The 26,845-nt window shown below is 38.6% G+C and overlaps 2 protein-coding genes across 2 annotated transcripts in view; both read left to right on the plus strand.

Moving 5' to 3' along the window:
- LOC137999710 (AF4/FMR2 family member 4-like) overlaps positions 1-17,923 on the plus strand; it is a 29,585-nt gene extending 11,662 nt beyond the window's left edge. Inside the window, exons 7-22 of the mRNA XM_068845570.1 lie at positions 2,007-2,148; positions 2,361-2,449; positions 2,773-2,807; positions 3,298-3,457; positions 4,129-5,360; positions 7,876-8,208; positions 9,839-9,902; positions 10,380-10,454; positions 10,552-10,613; positions 11,323-11,400; positions 11,875-11,947; positions 12,987-13,007; positions 13,802-13,851; positions 14,434-14,699; positions 15,616-15,664; positions 16,866-17,923. Coding sequence (XP_068701671.1) covers positions 2,007-2,148; positions 2,361-2,449; positions 2,773-2,807; positions 3,298-3,457; positions 4,129-5,360; positions 7,876-8,208; positions 9,839-9,902; positions 10,380-10,454; positions 10,552-10,613; positions 11,323-11,400; positions 11,875-11,947; positions 12,987-13,007; positions 13,802-13,851; positions 14,434-14,699; positions 15,616-15,664; positions 16,866-16,944 — 2,808 coding nt within the window. The 3' untranslated portion in view covers positions 16,945-17,923. The remainder of the gene's footprint in view (positions 1-2,006; positions 2,149-2,360; positions 2,450-2,772; positions 2,808-3,297; positions 3,458-4,128; positions 5,361-7,875; positions 8,209-9,838; positions 9,903-10,379; positions 10,455-10,551; positions 10,614-11,322; positions 11,401-11,874; positions 11,948-12,986; positions 13,008-13,801; positions 13,852-14,433; positions 14,700-15,615; positions 15,665-16,865) is intronic.
- Positions 17,924-21,015: 3,092 nt separating this feature from the next.
- Positions 21,016-26,845, plus strand: part of LOC137999711 (putative methyltransferase NSUN7) — an 11,366-nt gene continuing 5,536 nt past the window's right edge. The window contains exons 1-6 of the mRNA XM_068845571.1: positions 21,016-21,439; positions 22,249-22,307; positions 22,747-23,265; positions 24,570-24,723; positions 25,640-25,759; positions 26,653-26,843. Coding sequence (XP_068701672.1) covers positions 21,139-21,439; positions 22,249-22,307; positions 22,747-23,265; positions 24,570-24,723; positions 25,640-25,759; positions 26,653-26,843 — 1,344 coding nt within the window. The 5' untranslated portion in view covers positions 21,016-21,138. The remainder of the gene's footprint in view (positions 21,440-22,248; positions 22,308-22,746; positions 23,266-24,569; positions 24,724-25,639; positions 25,760-26,652; positions 26,844-26,845) is intronic.

A 26,845-nucleotide genomic window follows, 5' to 3' on the forward strand; every position in this document is an offset into this window, starting at 1 on the left:
TATGCTTTATATAAAGCCTGATTTTGATATGATCATTTGGATCATCCGGATTGTCCTGATCACCCCAGTCATTTCAAATACTATTAAGAGGCGATCAGGACGATTATATAGAAACACTACCCAGACTTATCACTAACAACCTGGGTGACTGAGATGACCTCGATCACTTGAATAGAACTGAGTTTTATCCGGGCAATCAAGGTTGTCTCAGTCGCCCGGGTTGTTAGCAATCGTATGGGTAGTGTTTCCATATGTAAATTTGATCTTAAAACTCCTGATTGCCTCTGAACATTATTTGAAAACCATTGACTGGGACAATCGGGATGATCCGGATGATCGTACGGAAACCAGGCTTTTAGATTATAACAAGGAGTGTTAAATCAGTTTTTAAAGCCCATGCACAGCCATATGGTGCTTCATCAAAAACCTGATAGGCTGCATAACTCATGAATTATTAATGAGTGTTCGAAATGCTGTCTTGGATTTCAACGTTAAAATTGCCTAGGAGGAACAAATTTCCAAATAGGGTAGTGCAAATGAGTGCCTGATGAACTTAGTGCAGGGCTCCTTATATTTGAATGCCAAAGAAGTATCATTTCAGCCACCAGTGGTTTCAGTAAGTGCCAACAGCCGACAAAACGTATTGGCTAGTTCACTCAGAAAAGTTGACTAACTTTCCCTAAATTGAAAAAAAATAAAACGTTTCAAACATAAGATTAATACTCATTTGGACAACGGCAACGTGAAGTTCTTTAAACATTGTCATCAATTTTGCTTTTGAAATGTGGCGTTTGGGGGCGTTCATGCTCCCAGACACTTCGAGAAAGAGGCCGGTAGGCCCCTTGTGGTTACAGGTGGTTGCTGTACTCAGGCTATCCACCCTCAGCCTCAAAATAAACAGATTGAGTCACTTTGTGTGAAGTGTTTAGCATAAACTACAGACAATGTAGTAATGTCAGCACTGGCCAGTTTGCATTTAAATGGATGCATTTGAGACCAATTTGCAGCACCAGTCACAGAAAATGTAGTCACATTCAGGAAAAGGTCTTTGGGTTTCCTTTGTTTGAATCTGAAAACTCCCAATGAAAAGCCCTCATTAAGCCAAGTAGCTATTTTTTTAATACTTTCCTTTTAGAATAATTTTTGTGTCCATGTGAAACAGGAGACTACAAACAGCAGGCTGCTGTTTTGCATAAGAAAAAAAATTAATATTCTCTCTATCTAAGTTAATTGTGCCTTGTTTGAGAAGTTGCTTCATATTTATAGCTACCAGGCCAGAAATGAGGGAAAAAACAACAGGTTTCTTTGATTTTTGATAAAATGTAAATTTCAGATCGATGTTTGCTGTTATATCTCTAATCTCTCTGTTGACTAGCTAGTTTCTTCTAATAGTCAAGATTTATCACATCCGTTTTAACATCTGGTCGCCCTTAAGACAGTCATATTGCTAGCTAAATTACTCTCTACTGGATGAGTGCTGTTAAGACTTAATAATTATTGACTTATCCAATATCCTCCTTTCAAACCATGCGTTCCTAAAAAAAATTGCTGGTTTGTTTCGCTCTCTATTACATGTTCTTCAGACCTTTCTGTGAATATCTTCCCATAATGGAGTTCATAACTATTAGTCGTATGTTATACCCAAGTAACTCTAAAGTAGGAAGGAACTGATTCTAAAATCTAGATGTTTGGAGGAAGCAACAATGTAAGTGCCAGAAGTGTGATTCATCAGTCATCACATTTCTGTGCATTACCCTTTTGAGGTGAATCTAGGAATTCCTAAGAAATCCTAGGAATTTCTAGGAATGAAGGTGTGCGTTTTCACGGTAATTGGAATATGGAATTCCAAGGTTTGGTTGATGTTTGGTTGAGCACATACAATGCCTGGGAATTACCAAAAAACTGGGAATTCATTTTGCAAGGGTACGTAGTTTGTGTGGTAGAGATCCGCAAAACAAGTAGCATGAATTTTCATTCATGTCTTGCTTGTCTGTTTTTTCAAACAGGAAATGCAACAAGTTGCCCCACCTCTTACTGGAATTCACACACCAATCAAGGGAGGAAGCTCTATTTTTGCCTTTGGACACAGAAATGCTACTCCAGAAAAGACTGTGTTTCCAACCTTTCCTTCAAAGAGAAAAAGTAGTGGTAAGATAATGATGTGGAATGGTCCAGCTCTCAATACAGAGAGAAGTTTTGTCCTTTTAAGATGATTTATACCATGGAAGACAAGTTGATGTTTTGGACATTAGGAGTCTTTTGGTTGTTGGGGAGTGAGAATAAACTGTATGCATTGAAAAAAAAAACTGGATTGAAAACATTAAAGTACAGTATTTTGTTTTTCACTTTTTTTTGGGCAGAAAGTGCAGAGGTTAAAAAGGAGAATGGAGATGGAGTGGGCCTGTTGAACGATGATTTGATGTTAACTGATGAAAGTGATGATGAAAAAGTAAGTTACATTGTTTTATACTACGTACAGTCTGTAAACACCAGGGACTACTAAGTTACACTTAGTCTAGGCCCCTAGTCTAGAGGTTAACTAGCACAGTTACTATGGGAGTGTGTTTTCATGAGCCAAGCATGATGTTTTACTAATCCTTGGTCAGTGGACTAGCATTGGTGTCGAGCACTAGCTATGCTAGTTGGTTTTGCACCCTGTTATTGCTCCTGTAACAGTTGATGAATGAAGCTCACCTACAGTTGCAAGTTGACCAAAGTAATAGTACAAGTAACACAAAGTACTAATGTCATCCTTGTTGATATTATATCTAGGATCACCAGGTTGTTTCACCAACCAAGACTGCAAAGTAAGTGCTATACTCTACATTGCCAGCTGCTACGATTTAGAAGTTAATGACTTTGCACAGGGTAATGGGTGCCTGGGGAGCCTGTTCCCAGACAGTAACACTCCACCTGTGGGGTGCAATTCTGCAACTCCTATGCTGTTATCCATTCATCACCGATAGAAAACAGTGTATGTGACAATGAACCAAAAAAACAAAAACTTAACAAAGTCCTTTGGCACAGGTGCCTTTAACTCTCAGTATGTAAATTCTCCACACAATTTCATTGAAATGTCAGTCAGACATATATTGAGAAGGAAGATTATTATCAGCTTAAGAGATTTGATCTTGATGTAACGTCAAATTCTCATGACTACCCAACAAAAAACTCTATGGTACTAGTTGGGAGAATGAACTTTTGATGCTGGGAATGAAAGGATGAACTTTATCAATGTTTTAAATCAATATAAATGTAGTTCTTGATCTTGAGAAAATAATTGTTTATTTCTTATAGAAGTGCCCCTCGTCACTCACATTCACCATCATCCAGTGGAAGCAGTAGTGATGACAGTGACTCAGATAGCAGCGATAGCGACAGTGACTCAAGTGTATCAGATTCAAACAACAACAAATCAACCAAGTCTCCACGCCCAAGCCCTTCTTCATCTCCAAAGGTAAGCTTTATGTCGAAAACTGTGGGTTACGTTTTTTGAATTGTAGCTCTGTGCAATATTACATGTATATTTTCGATGCACTATTACTGGCATGAAAACTTTCAGGCTTTGCTGGGAAGAGGAGCCTAAAGTGATTGTTCAACAGGAGTGGCAGCAGCAGTGGTGAAAAAAATTTGGGGTTGTTGAACACTTACCTTAAACACCTACCCATAAGCTGCACCTGCAGATAAGCGGCACCCTGAATTTAGCAGCTCAAATAAATCAAAAGAAATCCAGAGTCGCGATTTTAGAAGTCTGCTTAATCCACTGTTCATCAAACTTTGAAACGGAAAATAAGTCAGTCTTATACCCACAATCTTAGCAAGTGCTTTAATATAATGAACATCGTTTCTACCAACTTGGACATTCGATTGATCTTTATCTGGTATTTGTTGACAGGAATGTCTTCGTTCAACACGGTCTTTCCATAGATTTTTGCATTACAACAAGAGCTTTAGCGGAACATTAGTAGCTCAGTTACCATGCAGGCATTAGATCGGATGCAAAGATAGAAAACTGGACACCGGAAGCAGCCTTTTTCAAATCTTCCCGCACATAATGTGGCTTATCTGCGGGTGTTTGCAGTAATAGGTTTATGTGTTGAATGATAACGAGAGACACATTTCTTTCAGCCTACAAGTGAAAGAAGTTGGAGTTTGACACATTTTGTGAATGCGCTAAATCAGTCCTCTACTTCACCAACTACCAAAGCAAAACCAAGCCCATCAGCAGCAAACTCTGTGGGAGAAGATGGTATCCGTGGCAACCAAGTGGCCCCTGCTGCAAATGCAAGCAAGAGCTCCCTTAACTCTCATGTCAGTAACCAGATCGTTCCCGCTGATAATAAAAAAGGGAAAAGCCCTGTGGATCCACCTTCTGTTGATGACTTAGATCCATTTGCAAATGATCTTCCTAGTGATAGCCCTGTAATGAATCAAGGGCTTGATATTGAATCGTTAACTGCAAAGCTGGAGCAACCAGAAGAAGCAAATGCAAAAACTGTCAGTGATCATTGTGGGCAAAATGGACTGATTCTTAAAATTCCACGTTCCAAGGGGGATAAAAAAGCTAGTAGTAAAGCAACTTCTGCAGAACTGAAGACTAGACCAGGTAATGAAAAATGCCAAAGTGAAAAGTCACCTTCACCCAAGAAAGCCACAAAGAATAGCAAGAAAGAACCTAAAACGCCAAAAAATTCTGCGACCATAAAAATGGGTAACGTCTCTGGTGATGTCCATGCTAGCAAGACCAGTAAGTTATCAAAGACAGAAAATGGAGTGGCTGGGTTAAAATCATCAAAAAAGAAAGGAGAAAATGTAGCTGTTGCCCTTACGAAGAATGAGCCCCTGAAGGCTGTGAGAGAAATGGATGATGAAGATGTTATTGTTGACATTGTTGGTGAGAATAGTCCAGCTAAGGTGGAAAGTAAGCCACCATCAGCCTCAAAAGTAAAGGAAAGGGAAAAGGTCAGAAGTTCAAAAAATAAACCTGCCGTTACAAATGGCCTAAATGCCAGCAAGGCAGTTAATGGGGAAAAGCTGGTCACGAGCTTGATTTCGCCGAACATGACTAAGGATATACTTGGGAAAAATGTCGAGATTACCTATGATGAAATTAACAAACCAGAATCTCTTATTGTTAAAATTGATTTATCATTGCTAAAAAGGATACCTAAACTGCCTGGAAACAATTTAATGAAGCAAGAACAGGTTTCTGCAACACCTGTGGCCGAAGTTAATGGTGTAAAAGATGCTATCAATTCACCAGAAAAGAAGATTCCCAAACGGAAATCTTGTGATGTGAAATCAGTGGATCACGATGCGCCAAAGAAAGTAAAGAATGAAAATGATGTTGATTCCTCCGAGTAAGTGGATTTCATTTGTCAATATAATGGACTTAATTATTGAGCAGTTAAAAAATGAAATTAGTAGGTCCAATGTCTCGTGTGTGGCATTAAATTATTTAATAGTGTTTTTTGGTGTTGTCAAAGGGCTCAAATTTTATCCCTGTTTTATGTTTTAGAGTGTCTACTGTCAGTGATATAATAATGATATGCTTTTCTCACAGTGGCCATTTATTTATGGCCCTAAACATACCGTATTTACCCGTGTATTTGTGTCCACTGCCATTTTTGATGGCAAGAAAAGCAATTTCTTAATTTCTTTGTTAAATTTTCGTGGGATACTAATGTTGTATTCTTCGATTTCTGAAACTATGGATACACAAAAAAATCAGGGTCTCAAGCGCTTAATAGTTTTGTGGTTCAGCAGTTGTTGTATATGCGGGCATTTTGTCCTTGAGTTTCAAAAAAGTTCTCAGAAAATCAAACATGTATTTGCCTCAAACTAACCTGTTCCGTTGTTCAAGGATAAAGGGCTTTAGAGGATATTAAGCAGAACATCACAGAAGTAGGAGTCAATCTTTGAAAATGACTTCAAAAACTGTGCGAAATGTGCAATTGATTTATAATATCTCACATGACAAACAAAACAAAAAACTCGTAAACCAAACAGTACGAAGTTTGCAAAAGCATTTAAATCAACCAGGTTTGTATAAAGAATAAAAAAACAATCATTATCAACCAGCATTTTCAGGCAATGCGAGTGACAATGCTTACATGCAAACATGAGGTATTGCGCCAGGTTACTAAGCAGTCGAATGATCGTGTTTAATTTGAAGAAACAGAAATGCCTTTTTGAGCTTTCTGCCTTTGGTAAATGAAAATTTCCAGTTTCTATTTCATATTTTTGCTAGTGAGTATCTTCAACATTTAGAGTTGAACAAATCCTTTTCCATTTCAACTGGAATTGCTTACATTCATTTTGAAGTCTTTTGTCCACTGCGTTCGTTATTCCTAGCATTCTCAAATGCTCTTTTTTTCGGGTATTAAAAGCTCTGCCAGTTTAACACCACGAACAAATTTGTACAGGGAATTTTATACACGACGTTGGTCTGGGATTCCATCGAAGGTCGGAATTTTGGAGCTGGGAACTGTTGTTGTAGAGTGGTAAATGGTTTGTTTACAACCGTGATTTTATCTGCTTTTATTGGTGGGAGGCGCGGTGGCCTCGTGGTCCGGGTTTGGGGCCTGGCCAGGGACATTGTGTTGTGTTCTTGGGCAAGACACTTTACTCTCACGGTGCCTCTCTCCACCCAGGTGTATCAATGGGTACCGGCGTAATGCTGGGGGTAACCCTGCGATGGACTAGCATCCCATCCAGGGGGGAGTATAATTACTCCTAGTCGCTTCATGCTACGGAAACCGGAGATAAGGGCCGGCCTAATGGGCCTTCCTAGGCTCGTAACAGAGACTTTTTTACAACCGTGACATCGTGTTTTTGGAGGACGTGTCAAGGGTTCAGTTACTCCTTTGATGTAAGGAAGAGAAGCGAAAGACTTGCGTGGCTCAGTTGGTTCAACCATCTTGAAAACAAGTTCCTCTGGGGATATATTCATTGTTGAGGATCAAGTTTTTTTAGCGTGTATGTTTTTGATGAACTTAGATGGATAACCGTTGGACTCCAGAGCTGCATGAACATAATGAAGTTCCCGCTTTTTTCCTTCTGAGGAATTGGGTAGATTTAGAGCTCTGTGCAGGAGGGTTGATGCTGTGCTGACCTTGTGTTGACTGTTGTGATAGGAATTAAAATCTAAGTATCTGTCCGTATGGGTCCTATAAACATCAACAATGATGACTCCATTTCTACGGGAAACCAGAGTGTTGAGAAAGGAGATCTTTCCGTTGCATTCGGTCTCTATGGTAAAAAAAGAGCATCTGAGAGACACCAACTGAAAACTGCGGCCAAAGGTTCTAGAATTGCTAATCACGCCTGGTCCAACAACCACGCCATTGATTTTGAAAACGCGTCAATTATTAACAAAGGCACTTTTAGAACCAGAAAAACATTAGAAGCATGGCATACCACAGTGACACCTAACGCAGATAACAATTCTTGCCCGTTACCTGGGCAATACAACATTCTTTTTAACAAACATTCACAACCATTTACATTATTTTTTATTTGCAATTCACGCTTTTTATTCAAATTTTCTCATCGCTTTCTTATCATTCATTTTACCCGTCGAAGACTGCAGTTCGGGCAGTCTAAAGCTTGTAGTTTTTAATCATTTCAGCCAGAGATCGTCTTTTAAATTTCAACTATGTTTCACCCTGGTTGCGGCCCTTCAATATTTTTATAAATATTCTTTATAATAAGGAAATTTATATCCATACAAAAGCATTTTAAATGGTTTGTTTATTACATGTATGTACATCCTGAGAAAGATGTGCAGGTGCTCACTGGTGGATGTTACTGTGATGTATGTGTGAGAATGACTTTTTTTTAGTAGAGATGTTGATCAGTGATCTTTTACTGTAGAGCTAAGCCCCAGGAGAGGTTGTCCAGTAGCAGCAGCACAGGCAATCGACATGACAAAGATAGCCACCGTAAACGCAGTCCAAGCCAGGAAGAAGTTTTAAATCGCTCCAAGCGTAAAAGATGTAACAGTGAAAACAGCAAAAGTCAAGAGAGTGCTGTGGAGGGTGGTCTGAGTGGCAACCAAGTTGCTGAAAATGGGGATCATGTGGATGGTATGGTGAATGGTTTTGGACTGCATCAGTGTTCATGCGGCACAAAGAATGAGGATTACAAGAAAGAAGCAGAGAAAAGGGAAGCAGACATTGCAAGACTTTATGATCCAGAACCAAAAGTGTAAGTTGTAAACTGTTTTTTTTTTAGCTATTTATGATTCTAGTATCATGATAAATGCAAAGAAAATTACAATAATGCAGGTTAATGAAAGATTTTTATCTTTCTATGATTTAAACCCATATAATTTTCACAAAATCAACCAAAAATATATTAAAAAGCCATTTAAGTTTTTTAAAAAAATAACAGAAAAAGGTAAGATTTAATTATATTAAATCTTAAAATTAATGTATACTGAATATAAAGAGAATGACCAAATTTACATCACTTCAATTTAACTAAATTGATTTTCACCTATGCAGAAACATTGACTTGTTACACTGAAACAGGCTTTTAGCCAGGATTTTGAAAGTGGGAGTCCAAATTTTATGTGGGCCTAGGGGGGTCTGGGGGCATGCTCCCCCAGAAAATTTTGAAAAACTGAAGCCTCTTAGACGTGATTTCCGCGATTCTGACAGCTGTAAACGTCTTTCAATTTACCTATTAAACCGCTGTTTTTCCTTGATAATTTTACTAAGCTATCCTTTCCTCAACTTACCTTGTTTAACATTGAATTATATTTGGGACAGGAACTCCAGTTGTTATGAAGAGTGATTGAAATTTGAAGTTGTCAAACCATGATTTACACGAAAGAACAGATATGCGTGGCTTTGTTGGTCGAACTGCATTCTGGTCTACAATCTTTAACTATTCACCTACTATTAGTATTCCTAAAGCAATTACGATGATTGCACATGTTATTACACCAAATGGCTATTTTGTTGTAATGCCCGCCAGATTTCGCTTGAACAGAGCAGAATACAATCAAGCGATTACAATAACATTTGTAGCCGCGAGATCGTCTGACCGAGTTGGAAGGCGCGTGATCTTTGACTCATGTCCTCATAAATGCGCGTATTTATTTGTAGCATCCGGCAAAGTAGCCTGGGGATGACTTGGTAAGTCAATATCACTGAACAGCGGCTTTGCCTGTGAAATCGCTTCGCTCAACTTTGATTCATTTGATCAAAACAGAAAGGAAACTCGCTAAAAAAGTGTTCATATAGAAGAAAAATACGACAGCAACACTAAAACAACTCTTGAGAGCAAAAAGAAATGTAACTTTTATTAATTTATAGTCACTGTTTTGTTACATTAAGCACAGAAGTTCGTAAATCGCCGCCCAAAACAGGCCGTCGAAAATCTCCCATTTCAGAGAACTGGCCGTCCTTTGGACGGCTGGACGGCCGCCTGGCTAAAAGCCTGCACTGAAACCCTAACACACCATTGACTTTTAACTTAATCCATGCTCTGCCCCACATAATTTCTGCTGTTGCTGATTAAGTAGTATACCCTCTGTTAGTACTGTTCAGTCATTAAAAATTTATTGTAGGTTGGGTGGTGTCCAAATAATTTCAGTACTTTTTATCACAATGTAAAACTGTGGTGTGGGCTTTTTTGTGAATTTCTGATACTGTAAAAGGGGATTTACATACATCAAAAGAGGCAGTCATAAACACGATGGTAAACTTTTATGGTAGTCATTTTTTTCCCATAGACCACACCATGAAGTGCAACTTTGGGCATTCGAATATTATTTATTATTGATACAATATCTTACATATGAATGGATCATTTTTGCCTTTCTTTTCAGGCCTTTTTGGCCGGATCACTATCTTGCTGAGGCAAAGAAGCTGAAACATAAGGCAGATTCATCTGTAAGCATTTTGGGATTTTTCTACAGTGTCTTTCTTATAGAGTGTAAATAACCTTGCAAAATAATGCATATTATCCAATCTTGTTCGGAAGAATAAAAAATTTCTGATTGTGGAGAATGAAGAACGGCTGAATAAAAAGAAAGATGTAATTATGTCCCACAATGTGAAAAGAATCCATCTTCAAAAATGTCAATGAGAAACAGGGATCACACTAGTTTGACTCATTGACTCTTGAACCACCCTCCCCATTGAAAACTGTGGTGTGGGCTTTGATGAGTAAAATATATTATTGTCTGGCATTAGAGTTAAATCTTTTAAGTCTCACTTCTACATGTAGGAGTCAGTGGGTTAATCAAATTGTTCAGATTTTCTGATTCTGGAACTGCGCTTTTCTAGTTGCTTGGTTATTTGAGAAGTTTCTGGTCACCTGACAGTAAGTTTGACTCTTACTTAGAGCTTTGTAATTTAACTTCACAGGCTGATAAGGAGGAGAAAGCATTCTTTTACATTGAAGCAGTCTTGTACTTTGCAAGATGTGGAAAAGCAATCGAGGTAACTTGGTCTCAGTGTTTGCTTTGATCCCAAATCTGTTGAGAAAGTGTTGAGTAGTAATGCGTTTACACCATCTGCCATTTCTTGTTTCATTCAGCAAAATGATGAAGAAAGTCGCTCAGCATTTCAGATGTATTCAGAGACTTTAGATCTTCTTAGGTGAGTTAAGTTCTTTATCCTTAAAGTAACAATAATTTATTCACCTTACATGTCACGGTGGTAAAATTTGGTCAACAACTTTGTTGGACAACACACCTTTTTTGAAGACTTGGACAAAGTGAAGACCTTTGGAAGTCTCTTTTGAATGATGAAGGGGTAGTTTCTGAAGAAACTGTGGTGCTGCGTCGGTGGGGAAGTAGTATACAAAAATTTGGTTTATCAACGGAGTTGATAATGTAAATTGACCACCGTACAGAGATTCTAAAAGCTGACGTTTCGAGCGTTAGCCCTTCGTCAGAGCGAATCCAATGAATGATGGTTTGTTCTTTGCATTTTCACTTAGCAAGCCCTTGTAAGATAGTAAGATATGGGTGCTTTAGAAGATACCAAACTTTCATCAACTATCATTCACTATTTTACAAGGGCAAATCACATAGTCTGAGTGATGTTTATTATTGTAAAGGCAAAGGTCAAACATCCATGCAAATTACCACTCACCGTGCCTTCCCACTTTGCTGATCAATCCAACCATTCAACTACTTGGTGCACATGGGATCAATCACAAAGTCCCTTCTTGACCTTCAAATGAATCTTATGTACATGTAGATTAGTAAACCTGGTTGGTTCACTATTAAATCAGCCATCATTCGATCCCAGTGGGTATGTTTTCAGCTTCAAACCTCACCACTGTTTTTATTTGTTTTTCTAGGTACACAATGCGCAACTTTGTAAACAAATACACTCATAGGTCACTTAATGTTCCAGACAAAAGACTCTCTGCCCTATGGTAAATTAACATAAATGTCTTTGTTCTTTAAGCTGAGGTTACATGAATCTATAAAGCCCCCCAGGAATGGCAGCCACTAATATCCTGGAACGTAGTGAATGAGTCCAAAGGCTAATAAACTTGTGGCTCTCAATCAGACTATTCCACAACATGGGCTACTCCATGCCCGTCTCTTTTTGAGTAGTGTGTAGGATATTTTACGTCCCTCAGAATTTACAAACATGGGTTACGAGACATGCCTAAGGTTTATAGTCCTTATACGAGACGACTTGAAAGTCTAACCATTTGCAGATGTAATTACAAAGGCAGCACTTTCTACTCAGTTATTTGAAGACTGTGAGTGTTGGCCTGATTGGAGTTGAACTCACATCCTCTCACATGGCAGTCCGATGCTCATCTAATATAGCCAACTGGTCGGTGGAAGCCTCTACAGGTTTTGCAGTATCTTAACAAATTAATTCTGTTTTATTTTAGCATGAGAATTCAGTCCATATTGTATATGAGGCTTTACAAACTAAGGAAAGATCATGTTATGCGCAATGTTAAGGTAAGATGGAGAACACAGACTGAGTTGACCATCTGCCTCGTTAAAATGGGTGATTGTGCCTGGAGTATCCAGGAGCTTCCACTGTGGGCAGCCAGCCCCTAAATAGAATAGCGCCCCCATGGCTTGCAAATCCCTGCAACCCAGCCATGAGTCCCCACTCCAGGCACCCGTCACATTGATGGACTTAGTGGAAGGGAAAATAGAGGGTGGCGTGGGGGAAAGCTCAAAAACTAACAATAAAAACCGCTCAAACTCGTGAAGATTGGGCTGACAAAAACTACAATGATCCATGTATGCCTGCACTTATGAGTCTGACCGCCGACAGCCTAACCAAAGACCGCCTTTAGAAGAGAAATGATGACTGCTGTAAGCGATGACTGCTAAAACACTGAACGCTAAAGATATGATTGATTAAACATGTTTAACAACACAAAACAAGGCAGCCAAATATAAGTCTCTTCTGCCACCCAGCAATGTTTTGAGGTGTTTCATCAGAGAACTTTGACCATTTGGAGAGGCCTTTAAAAAAAGTAAAACTTTCAATCCCAAGATTTGTCATGTTTACCTTGATGTCAAGGCTCGAAATTCTATCCAAATTTCTATTTGTTTCTTTAACCATCAAAATTTCCTCAATGTTATTTTCTGCCATTTTCCTTTTGTTTTGTTTTTTTCGTTTTTTTTTTTTGTTCCACCTAAATAATATCCAATCTGTGACAAGTGCTTATAAACACCCTTTGGGTACCTGAAAAAGCCCAGAGTGCAAATGACAAAAGTGAATTCATGTAGGCCCCATGCAAGTGTAACATTGTGTTACGTGACATTTTCAGTGGAAAAGAACTATGATAGAGTGGCTTCTAGTGTGCACGAAGCTCATTTTTGTTAGGGACTTTTTCCTTGATGAGGTCAGTTAGACTTATTTCACCTCATAGGAATGGACTAGAGTTTAGCATTCAAACAAAACAAAAGTGTTGTCCTTTAGCTTCCATTTAATTGTGTGTCACCTTCAGTCACCTAAAATAATCTCTCATTTTCTCTACAGATGGTAACAGAGCATTTTAAGGTAGGTTGTGCAGAATTTTATTGTTTTGATTATCATTGCAGTAAAGAAAGAAACCAAAGAAATTAAGTCTTAAAGATGCAGGGTTAGCCTGGACGTAAACCCGTGATATACTAAGTCTTAACAAATAGATTCCATTTGCCGTGTGTCTGTTCAGTAATAGCTCACAGATGATGTCAAAATGAGGTAAGAACAAGAAAGTGGCAGATGATGCGATAGCACAGTGTGTTACTGATGTTCTTACAATACTTTGACGTCTTCTGTGATCTACTACTGAACAGACACACGGCAACATGGAATCTATTTGTTTTATATACTGAAGACCTAAAAGTTCTTGATGATGACATCAGGAATGGGTCTGTCCTCTAATAGATCATAGGTGAGAACCAATCAAAATGCATACATTTTTTGCGTTTATTCTGTAAAGTTGTTTGGTCAATGAGTCGTTTTACCTGAGTACATTTTGCCATCTTCACATTAAGTTGTTTCACTCATCACTTCTCTACCCAAACCCTAACAAAAGTGCATCAGCAAAACCACTGGTTTTGAACCCACAACTGTAGAAATGTGGTGTACATTTGTCTTTTAAGGAGACTCTCAAGTGATCTGGGAGCTGCATGGTCACTTCCAGATTAATATAATTGAAGGGTTGACAATAACACTATGCGAACACTATGACTTTTTGGGTGTTTTGTTTTAACTTGTATCCTTGTATGGTATTTTTGTGAGAAATAACTGTGTTTTGAGTTTGTGCAACTGAAGAAACACTGATTGTCACCATTTATTTTTGTGTGCAGGGTCCCCCAAAGAGCACTCAGGCACCATCTCCATACACTTCAAACGCAAAGTATGTCATATGATACATCATGATATAGTCAACATTCATGCTTGGTATTTTTGCTCAATTGTGGTACACTATTTCTTGTAACATGAGGACATTTGTTATTGTACATGTATTGGATGAGCTTATTATTCTGCAGGATGCAGTGTGATCCGGTGGGCTGAATTTAGGGTGCATGTGATGTGGGTTCAAATCCCACCCTACCCACCACCAACTAGATCATTCTTCTTTTGGTTTGCCTGAGATCAACCCCTTTACACGTTTGTTGCCTCCTTTCAGTCTATTACACAGGGGAAAATCTCTTAAGTGTCACTCTTAGGATGGGAAGGGTTAAAGGGGACAAGGTTTTTGACCCTTTAACTTACATGTAACTTTAACCCCTTAACTCCTGAAGTGACCCCCATTGACAAGTAAAGTCGTTAGGCATTAGACAGAGTAAAATCTATAAATGTGAATCTTAAAAGGGATATGCTTAATGCTGTTTATTTCAATGTTATTTTCTGTACACCATCCCAAAAGCGTTGAATAACAGCTTGTACAAATAAATAATTATATTTATTTTTACTTTGTTATGTATTTTCTCCCTAGGATCACTGGCACCCCATCCCCTCTGTCCCCCACTCCATCTCCGTCAGGGAGTGTTGGCAGTGTGGGAAGCAGTGGAAGCAATGAAGCCACGCCCTCAAGGAACGGCAAACCTACATCTGCCACCAATGCAATGACGTCACCTGTTAACATATGCGTTTCACAGAAGATTCATTCCATGACACAACAACATGTTCTGCAAGTCAATAACTTGCTGTACAGTCAAGATACCTGGGATCAGGCCCAACCTGTTGTCCTTGAATTTCGAGGTAAATTTTTGTTGTCATGAACATGTAGATATTACGCTACTGCAATCCACTACTAAAGTGTTGATGCAATGTTAGGCTTGACTGAAACAACCTACAGTGTATTTTGTGTGTTCTTGCCAGTTCACCATGTTTAAGCACCCTATTTAGGGGAATCTTTGTTTACAGTTTTTGCCTCATTAGCCTGAACGCATCGTTTTCTAATCTATCAGCCAAAAAGTCAGTACTGAATATTGAAAGTGCATTGCATAACGAGTTACCTCAGAGAGGTTAACGGCAATTTACTGGATAATCTCTGAGTAATGATGCTTTAAAAATTCGAAATTTTAGAAAGAATGTATGGGCTGATTAGTGCTTTGCCATCCAATAATTTATCGGGTTTTGATGGGTAATAACTTGCTCGTTATCAAAGCTATAAGGCTTCAAATTGGAAATTTGACTGAGTTAAACATGTTCTTTTACCTTTTGAAATCAATTTAATTCTGTAATAGCACAATGCCTTCTGCAAGCAAACTCGTATGTAAATGAAACAATATTATTATTGTGCTGTGCACAGATTTCCCACCTTATTTTCAATGTACCAGATTTGTTTTTGAGTTATGGCTGAAAACATAGCAAACAACAAAAATGGATTGTTTTGAAAAGTATCTTTGCCTTAAACATGCTTTTATCATTGTCAATATGGCTATCATGACAGAGTAAAGAATTTCGATTGTTTGAACATCTCTGGTGAATTGTAAAATTAAAAATTACTGTGTCAATGGTCATAGTAGTAATTCTTGTTGCCTGTATAGTTGTCTATGTTACCAAATTTGTTGATTATCCCTTGATTATTCAAAAGCCAAACTTTCTTATCTTATTGTTTCTTTAATTTATTCATTTATTTATTCATTTATTATTATTTTTTTTTCACATCCAGAGTTCTTCATGGAGCTGGATCGGGCGTGTGGGCCACTTAGTCTTCACAGGTAGTTCATTAAGGAGTAATTTCTTGTATGTGCTTGTCAAAAGATAATAAATTATTGTACCTGTAAACATATACCATGTGATCTGCAGAGTATTTTTTTTTTTTACATAAATGTGCCAGTGAATGGTCCATTTGGTCTTTTGATTGCCTTTAATTAATTTAATTAATTTCACAGTTTGAATTGTGCACTTAAGTGTTAATTTGAAGTCAGTGTTTAATTTATTGACAAAAACTACCATGGCATACTTTTTATAACACACTAAATGTATACCATGCGAGACTGCTCACTGCTGCACAAAACTAGTTAACTTATTAATAGGGGTAAGAAAGCAGTTGAAATAGAGGCTGGGAGCATACGTGATTTGGACTGCTTTAACAAAGGTTGTTTCTTTATGTTGAAATTATGATGATTACTCATTGTCTGTGATTCTAGCTGTTGTTTTCTTCAAGGTGGGATGGATTTTTGGGGTCATGGTTTTCTTTACAACATGACTGCACGATGTGGTTCTAGTCTAAGCCCACAGGGAACCTTCGCTCACCGTAGTCTCCAGTACACTGTGGCTTAGTGGTTAGAGCACCCAGCTAGATCTTGAATGTTGAGTTAAAGTGTACCTAACCCCCATATTTTGTTTTCACTAAACTGGATCTTTGCACCTGTTCCAAACGTATTGCAGCCACTTTTTCCTTTTTCTAACAAATCCTGCCATTTTATAGGCTTCAAAACTTGCGAAAAACCAAACATCTTCAGAGTCAGAAGGGAAGTGGGTCTATTCCTGATTTGATGTCACAATCTACTTTGCATGCATGTAAATCAGTCAGTCTTACTCAGTCGTGAACAAAAGATGCTTTGTTTTTCGCAAGTTGTGAAGCCTATAAAGTGGCAGGATTTGTCAAAAAAAGGAAAAAAATGGCCACAATGCGTTTCGAACAGGTGCAAAGATTCATTTTAACGAAAAAAATATTGTGGGGCTAGGGGCACTTTAACATCCATCTGGGATCCTGATTATTTTTGTGAGTTCCATTGGGTGTCACATATCTCTCTGTCTTTCGCAGTATTACTGGTAATCACTGCCTGATGTCTATACAGCAGTCTAATATTTCTTAACCCATTGACAATGCTTGAATTACAGACAAGTTTTGTTCCTGGCAAGGATTACCTTCACACTTTCCATTTTTCTTTTTCCCCATTTGTTCTTTGGCAGCTCTGTAGTTCACATGATTGAGTATATTGAGGAAGGAGTGAAGCGTCTTCGCGAAGTTTTGAAAGCCAAGAACTCATGAGAGCAATCGGAGCGACAGCATGTGAGATAATTATATTCATTGTAAATTACCCTCCCTCCAGACCGGAACGGCATTATGGACACACAGTTGCCATCTCATTGACATGATTTACATAATTCAACGGGTCACAGATTCATTATTAATTAAAGCACATCTAGAAGATGCACGCAGAGGGGAAAAGAAAATCAACAAACAAGAATGCCTCACTAAGAAGTGGGTGTCAGGGTCATTGCTATTAATATTATTATTGTAATAATTATTATGGCACTTAAATATGAAATAATAATATTATTTGGCTAAAGTCATGTCTCAGAATTCAGTGATGAGAATACAAATGTATGAATATCCTATTTCCTGTAATTTGGTATATTTTGTAGAATACAAACAATATTTTTTCATAATGGATGAAATAAACAAAGTTAAGATATGTTTATCTCTTTGATCTAACCAGCTCACTGCATACCATATGTGTGAATGAGCTAATTAGTATGCAGACATATTTATCTTGGAGATCTTTACCTAAGTGTTCTCCTATTTGTCAGAATTATTCAGCCATACTCTTAACTTATTTGCAGGGGCGTAGTGCCATCTTAAATTCCCCCTTTGCATTTGCACCTTTTAATACTAAATTCTAGGTTTCAGTTTCCTAGAACCTATAGCAGTTTTCAAGCAAGTGTCACACAACTTAACTTTGGCCAATCACAGTAGACGCAGAAAATGCAGTGAAGCAATCGCAACGCAAAAAAAGAATGCATGCTGCCTGCGTGCGAAGTCTTGCTAACTGTAGTCTCGGATTGGGTTAAAATGTGGTGCCAGAATTTTAGCCGATTACTTAGCGCGTATATCTGTTGTACCTAAAAGTGAATCAATAGACCTTTTCGGCTTGTACATTTTGTTTTCCCAATACAGATCATGTGATAATACTCAGGAGGCTTGGTCCTTTGTTTTGTTCATTAAAAAGAGTGCATGCAGGCATATTCATGCTTGCATGCCCTCATTTTAATGAACAAAACAAAAGACAAAACCTCCTGAGTATTATCACATGATCTGTATTGGGAAAACAAAATGTACAAGCCGAAAAGGTCTATAGGCCATTTCCGAGTTCATATCTACCTCCTCTTCAAGGCGAGTCTAAGTGCGAAGTTTTTGTTGTGAAAATTAGGTTTCATTCAGATGTAAAGTAGAACTAATTACCATCACAAAAACTTCGCACTTAGACTCGCTTTGAAGAGGAGGCAGACAAAAACTCGGAAATGGCCTATTGTAACACTTCTCAAGACAACAAATTTAAAGCGCTGCAAAATTTTGAAGCAAATTCAGTGTTCTCCTAAAGTTTTGATAGGAAACGATTTTAGGAGTAAACGGCATTTCTTACAAGTTTTTTGCCACTTTTACATTTTTGAGGCAAACAAAAAGGGGAATGTTAAGGTGCTACTGGTTCTATTCTTCTGTAAAAGGAACATTTAGTTTTAATTTCTTATCGGCTCCTAATGCATGCCATATTTGGAAAATTGTAGTGCAGGAGACATCACGTGGTAGGCTTTAGCCATTTTCATTCCAATTCTTTTCAAGCTAAAAGCACTTGACTTAAATAATCTAAATAACAAATTAGCAACAGATTGTATCACTTGCAGAAAGAGTAGTTGATTGGTCATATAATAATTATGAATCATTTTATTTTATTTTAAAACGGACTGGAAAAAAATTGCTTAAAAGTGAAAAATTTTCTGCAAAATTTGTGATTTGTAGTTATGTTTTGGGGGATTGCTTTTTATTTTTGGAAGCAGAGTGTTTGGTTTATAGAGCGAACATGTCAAGCTCGATTAATAGTTTTTCACTGCTGGAATTTTTTGTATTTGGAAGTTCTTTGTAAACGATATCTTACTCAAGGCCAGGTTGAGGATAAAGGCTACATTTTAGCAGTTTTTGGATGTGTATTTAAAGTTTGAGGGACTAGGTATCTGTATCTGACCAATCGCAAAGGCGCAAGTGACGCATTGAGCCAATGGGAATGGAAGGCGCTCATTTGGTTGTGAACGCAGTTCCACCACTGAGCGCGGGAAATTTTAGTCATGTGGTCATTGCCAAGCGGAAATATACTCTGGGCAAGCCCAATGCTTCTGTTGTGTCTTTTTATTGGTTAGGGGTCAATATGTGGATCTACCCATGCAAGACCGTTCCAGAATCTTCACAGTTTTAAGTGACACAATAGTTTCCCATCATTTATCCATGTAACTTAAAAACTAGCAATAGAGGTGTTTTCGTGTTTTCTAGGTGTGTAGTCAGATTTTTTATGGCGAAATATTTTATTTGCTTGCTTTTTGTCAGCCTTTTGTTATTCGAAATCGTATTTCTTAACTACTCCATTTTCATAAGTTTCATTTTCACTAGCATCTTTTGATTGTTTTTGTAGAGTTGCATGGACCATTTTGAATTGAACTTTGCATCTTCATTTGTAGCTCACGTTAGTCGGTAAGATTTTCCATTTAAAACTGTGAAGAACTGCCCTATCCAGGTGATTTATTTATCTTTAATAACCCTGTTTGGATAGGTAAACATGTAAGTTAGCTGACCAAATACAATATTTCGTTTGTAAAACTATTTTCTAAGAGAGAAATTGTACCACAGGTAGCTAAAACCATCGTTGTGCACACCACGGACACATTCCGCTACAGGTGGGGGTATAACGCTATTCTGGTTTCCGTCAGAGAGCTTGCGCAAAGACGAACAAAGAACCCTTTAGACGCGAGTACTTAGACATATTCTGGCTTCGTACTCTAACTCGAACTCTTAGCGAAATCCGAAAGTCGCTTTTATCAAGAAATAGTCAATTGTTCTGGGTCAACTTTTTTCTCACGTCACAAAACAACAGCTTATTGTTATGATGTGCACTGAGGGTCTTTAGGCCGAAACTTGACAACGATGACTTCTAATTTTTGGCAGTTGTCGGTGTGTCAACCAAGTTTGCTTTTATTCATCTTTTGCTGAAGAAGGAACTGTGTGTTTCTACGCTTATCGTAGCAGCGATGCAAACTTGTCTTTCAGAAGGACTTCCGCGTCGTATCGTCGTTGCGCAAGCGCTTTGTTTAACCGATGCGTAAAACACGTGTAACCAATACCAAGCGCGGAAGAGCGTACATTTGGTGCGAAGCGCAAGAAAACGTGCACAGCTAAACGGGGGGTTCGGGGAGGAAACGCAAGTGAAAGCTCCTAACATAGTGCTTCCTGGGGTCCAAAAGTGCGTTTTCCGGTTGTTTAGTCAATGAAAATGCAGAGTCATCAAACAGAAGGCTAGTTTTGGATGTCCACGGCTGGACTGGAACAACACGAGGCAAACAAGGGATAGTTTGACTCCATTTTATTCTGGTTTCAGTTCCCTGGCAAGAGCCTCTTCTTTGTCATCCATTGTTTCGGTTTTAGCTACCTGTTGTAATAAGTTATGTAGTTGTAATATTAAAATGGGTGTCAGATTTCATTGGTCTTATTTCGATTCTCTCTTCTACAACTGATAACATCTGTTCTGTATTTTTGTCCTCTTCTCGGTGTGAACTTCACTAATAAATTTATTGCATACTACTGTCTGTGTGGTCTGTCGTGATATCTGGTGTCAACGTTTCCCCGCTTTTCCTGTTGCTTTACGGTTTTGCTGTAAACATGACAAGTTCCACATTACAAATCTTACCCTCAAGCGTTTTCTTTATTCCTTCTTTCTTCTGGGGTCCGTCAAAGTTTCTTGTCGAAGGCCATTATTTTTCGCTTTGTCCTATCACTTCCCACTAACCTGCGATCAGGCGTTGTAGAAAAGAACGCCTGTTCACTTGCACCAGTTACCTTACTTGATTCCTCTTGTCTCCTCTGGGAGTTACACCGAGAGAAAATTTGTTTGCAGAGGAGTGGCTGTTGGTGAGGACTCGGTCATTTTTGATCAACTTAAAAGGGTTTTGAGTTTGTTTTTTTTTTTTCATTTGGGCACGAGTGTCGTAGTTTTATTTTGTGAAGTGCGATACGAAATATGTCAGCATCCCGTCGCACCTCTGATCTGTAACTGTGACGTAAGGGTTTGTTTACAAAGTATTCGCTACCCTGGTGATGCGTAGCATTGTCGCTGCAATCGAGCGCGAAACTTTTATCAAAATATTTACGAAATCTCGGTCATTCGATCACTAGTTGGTTTTAACCCTGTGACCTTGCACAATGCATAAGAAAGGAGGAAGTGGATCGGCGAGCAAAGCCAAGAAATCGTCCAGCAATTTCGACGCTTCGAACGGCGTGAAGCATCCTGTAAAAAGTGCAGTGGAAGGCGCTAGGATTAGCAAGAGCGAAACTTCCGTAGCTGTAAGAAAGAAACGAGATACATTCAGTCATTCTATTTATGAAAAAGCAGCAGAGATTTATCGTCATTTGAAGGGTGAAATCCCTTCATCACAGCTGCCCACTTTTGAGGAAGACCTTGAAAGAAGACGCGCTTACAGTTTGGCTTTTGGAGCGAAACGGTGTAAGTACATGCACACACTCTAATCAGTGCTTTTTTTGCTCCATGAACCTGATTTTAATCCGTAATGATTTACTTAGAGTTTTTGGTTCATCAAGGAAACGATAAAAGACATTTTTGGCGACATTGGAACCCATAAAAACCTTTCTAGAATTTTTCATAAGTTCGATAATTTAAGCTAAGCTTCTTCATACCTCGGTAACCTATACACAAAAGCTATTTTATTTCGAGAACACCGGGAAAAGAATGTAGACTCAACATCCTTTAAAAGAGATCCCAACAAAAACATTTTAACTTTACTTTAGTCGGTTTGACTTCTGTCATTTTAACACCAGAGCTTTAAAATGTCAACAGCTGGAGAGCTTTGTTTCGCACAGATCAGAGGAAAGCCGATTTTCGCAGTGCATTATATTTTCATCTTACAGCTAGAATCGTGTCCTTACAATCCCTCATTGTACCTAAATTTTTACCTACGATTTCCACTTTTAGAAAATCATTTTTTCCTCTTGAGACCTAGAAATATACTCGTTTTCGTTGAAGATTGGAAGAGCAGATAGTTCTGGCTTGCTCAGTAAGTTTATAAACGAAACTTAAATATTCATAATTCAAGCTAGCGCTGATTTGGTAAAAGGAGAGTATTCTTTTGGTCTGAAACAATCAGGAAGCTCTTTGACTTTCGGTTTTTCTCTGAAGTCCTTATTCAGAATTTTTTATGCACGAAGTATTTTACAAAAATAATGGTTATCATTTTCATAAATTGAAGATTCTTGCAAAGTAACTACAGTGTATGTGATGTTTTTGAAACGAAACAGATCAGTCAGTCCTAGATGATGTCTTGTTGGATAGCTACTTTTTTTCGAGTTATTTCAAGGTGAGTCAGTTGTTGACATCGGGAATTGTTTACTCTCGTATTTAATTTTCTGTTTTTGAAGTGAATGAACATTTTTCATGGTTTTCCTTGGTGTAGCAGGTGGATTTCTGTGGTACATTTTTATTTACCTTCTTTTATTTTGACAGGTCGTACATTTTAGTCTTAGAATCTTAAAAGCTTGTGGTTTCCTTTAGATTAGAAAAATTGCCATAAACAAATTGGCTGTTTTGGGGGGGCTGGTGGGAGGCTAGAATGTGCACAAAGTCCTTCTATTGTAGGAAAGAAAATGTCAGTGACAAGAATAATTTAAAATGCACAAGTGTCATTAAGATAGTTCAATGTAAAACTGTATTTTACATATGAAAGGCATGTAAATTTTACTCCTTTGAAATAGATTTTTTAAATATGCTTTTTTATTTTTTTGGAAATTCTCTTGTAGTTAGAGGCATATCACAAGCATCATGTTATGGTGATGTTACTAGATTACCAACAGAATGGATTTTACTTTGGAAATGAAAGATACAGGAATAAAAAGATTGAAATACCAAATAAGGAAAATTCTATCCCACACATCCTGGAGATTCAAAAGGCCATGGTATCACACAGGATCAAACTTCGCGCAGCTCTGGCACGCAGCAGAATAAGAGACTGCGCAATTAGTGTAGAGGCATTACTTCCTAAAGAAGAACAAGACAAACTCCAGTATGCCGCACAGCAACCTGTGTACGTCAGAGTCAACACATGGAAAACAAGTTATGCTGATGTGTTAGAGACTCTAACTGGTGAGGGATTTCTGATGGAAGACAAATTACCATCACCAGAGGACGATGACTTGGGTGTCTGTGGACGCACATTCATGAAAGATCAGCATTTTGAGAATTTGTTTTTGTTTTCTCCAACAATTAAGTTTGATCTCTATCAGCATGATTTGGTGTTAGATGGCAAACTGGCTATACAGGTTTGGTTTGTTTTTATGTACTTATATTTTATTGGGCACTTAATCTTTACTGCCTTCAAGCTGTCTGGTCTCTTGGGGTTAAGCAGATGTGTTAAATTCTACAAAGTTAAGAGCGAGATGGCAATTAAAATACCATTTTAAAGGGATCCATAGTTGCCAAGCCTAGTTCAATACAAGTCAGTATCCCTTTAGACCTAGACAACCACTTTTTCCGAGGGATTGCAGAGTGCGCCATGGGGGCGGAGATAAGACGGTCATGAACAAACAAAGGTAGTCTTGGTCTTTTAGTATTGAGATTGAGTTAGACAGGAAAGGAACTTTATGTAAGTGTCTAGTCATTCTAGCAATGTAGCACTAATTGGGGACACTGTAAACTGGAATTAACAAATAATGCATATCATGCAAGTCAAATGTTGGTTTTTGAGGAGAAGGGAAACCGTAATACCCGGAGAAAAACCTCTCGGAGCAGAGTAGAGAACCAACAAACTCAACCCACACGTGATGCCAAGTCTGGAAATCGAACCCGGGCCACATTGGTGGGAGGCAAGTGCTCTCACCATTACGACATCCCTGCACCCCCTAGACAGTGCAATTTTTGCTTATCCCTTTGACGTGTGACTGGCTTACACCACAACTTCACCACAAACTGTGTCACATGAATCAGATCTAAGAAACCCTTGCAACTAACATCCATGAGTCATGCGTCAGTCAGTGGAAATGCTTGAAAGTTATGGTATGGCTAGTTACATGCAAAAGTCATAATCAAAAATTGTGAAATCTAACTACCGGTATTGCTTTTTGGGGTGTGAATTGACAGTCGACCAATAGCATCACGATTAAGTTGATGAATGACATCTATGACTGGAGTTATTATAGTACTTATCTGCTGACGTAACACAAATCACTCTGAAGATGACTTGCGCTCAGGTTGTCGAAATGTCAGTCAAATCCTCTCAAACCGTCCTTCTCAGGACTACACCCGGACACCCGGATGATCATACTGTACTTAATTATGATAACTACCGGTACCTGTATGTGGCACTTCTGAACTCATATTGAGAAGGTCACAGTACAGGAGAACTTAGATTTCTTTCTGAGTTTCCCAAGTCACCATTGCCAATCCAATTGATGTGAAAGTGGTTTCTTAAGTAGTATCCTGAATCTAAATTACAACAAAATGACATTTAGTCCTTTCACAGGAACACCTGAACCCAACAAATTGACCTGCTCCCAACTGTGTGGTGCAAGAAAGGAAATAGTGTATCTTCACCAAAATTAATGCCCATATCCTTTCTTTCGCAAAGGACAAATCAAGTATAGCTGCTGCAGAGGTTTTCAGTTCTGTTGTGTTGGAGTTTTACAACCAGAAAGAGAAGGCTATTCAACTCATTCCAGGGGCTGACGTCAAGACATTTCTGGGAGAAGGAGATGATGTAATTCAAACAAATGTGGAATCAGGTACAGCTCTTGCTTCTCAAATGCATGAAAAAGCTTTGGAAGTTGCAATGTGTGCAACTAACATTGCTAGAGCGGAGGGCATACCAATGATTGTGTACTATTAGGTCCAGTACTAAATTAGCTAGAATTCTATTGGCATGGAAGTTGGAAACAAGTGTCCCACTCGCAACATCCCACCTATGGAGCAGTGTTGTCAGTCCAGAGCAAAGGAGGATTTCGTTATAATTAAGACGAGGGTACATTAAAATAACCAACACTCTCATTTGGATAGATTCAAATACATTACTCAAATACACGGAAAGGTTCGTCCAGACTGGTGAAGCATACTCAAGACATGATTTTAGCAGGCTCCAAAAATCGTAAGGTAGTCTTGATTGGCCACATTAGGGATCTAATACAACCACGAAGTTGGCAAGAATGAATGCTCCAAAAAAGAGGCACTTTCCTTCCACCATTGCAGCCCGTTTTCAATTCCCAGACTTGGCATCATATGTGGGTGGAGTTTGTTGGTTCTCTACTCTGCTCCAAGACGTTTTCTCTGGGTATTGCAGTTTTCTCCTCTCCTCAAAAACCAACCTTTTATACTATAGCTAGTTGATTTGAATTCTGTTCAGTGTTCTCAGTTACTGCCCAAGTGCTAAGTACACTTGACCCTACAGCAGATCGTGAGGTGTGCAAAAATATCCTAGATGGCCTCATGCGTCCTTTGGGATGTGATGAGGGTAACTAACAAGCTATATCCTCATGGCAAGCCAAGGACTTATTTAAGAGGTATGCGTGGAGAGAAGGAAAAGCTGGTGGAAAGCACCTTGTTGTCTCTCACACTTGCCTCACAAAGCTCACACATTCTTTACTCAAACAATTGCTACCCAGCCTTACTCTGGATTTTCTAGTTCCTGTTTGTGTCATTTTTCAGGTAACATGACAGCGCATCTCTCCTCACTGATTCATCCTGATAGGAAACTGTTTGCCTATGCCGTACCACGCGAAACTCATGAGCACATTGAGGACAAACTAGAGGGAATGGCAGCAAGGAGTATCCTTTTGACAGCGCTTGCTTAAAATTCAGGCTGACTGGGTTAAATTTTAGTAGCAGTTTTAATTTGCCATTTAAGTTAAGGACAGTGCCTACTATTGTTATTATAATAGCGCATACGCTCTGTGCATTTTGAGACACTCAGGTTACCTATGGGTGATGCTTACTAAGAGGCCACTTTCAAAAATACCATAATACTCTTTGTTTGCCCTCCGAAATTTTGGATAAGCACCAATTCCAGTTTCTCTTAGGACTTACAATGGTCCCAAGAGAAAATAAAAACAATGCCTATGCCAAATTTGGAGGGTAAGTAAAGAGTATTTTTTAAAACTATGCGTTCAGGGACGTGCGTAATAAAATCAAGCTTCAATTTGGAAAAGAAGGCCATACGTTGCTTTGTATTTTAAAGCTATTTACAAATATTGTTGATTAATTACCTTTGAAAAATGCGTGGTTACCCCCAATTTTCTTTTGGGATTTTCAATAACACTTGTTAAGATTAGCTTTTACTGCATTTTCATGAACTGCGCAAAAATACCTTTGAATTGGTAGGCGACGTCCTTTATTTAACAAAATGGGGCTCTGTACATGTACAAGCATGCATGGCAATCCTTGATGTCGCGATTGAAAAGTTTTTTGGACTGACTTTTGTTGGCCAGCGATCCAACGCATCCTCACCTACCGGTAGATCTCGAAGGGTTCCTCAGAAGCAATCGGGTCCGATACCTGTAAGTTGCCACTGTTCGCACAAGTGGAAGTAATATCGCGGGCGACTCCTTGCATGAGGCAGTGTTGCTCACTCTTCCGCCTTTGCCTCCCCCTTCCCCAGTACACTGAGCATCCTGGCTTTTTTGAAAGATTTTTCAATTAGTCCACCTTAATGAGCAGTTCAGATGTGATCTTACAAGAAGAGAGCTTCCTCGACGCTCTTCCAACAGACGAACGTTTAAAGAACGTGCGAATAATCGTAGTGAACGTTCCTTGTTCAAAATCAGGAGTTGTGAATCCAGTTGACTTCGTGTTACAGGAGGGCATTGCTGCATCCATCAAAGAGTTAGCACGCGGTAACATTGACTCCAGTAAGGT

The sequence above is a fragment of the Montipora foliosa genome, chromosome 4 (genome assembly GCF_036669935.1).
Source record: "Montipora foliosa isolate CH-2021 chromosome 4, ASM3666993v2, whole genome shotgun sequence".
In the NCBI taxonomy this organism is placed as follows: Eukaryota; Metazoa; Cnidaria; class Anthozoa; order Scleractinia; family Acroporidae; genus Montipora; species Montipora foliosa.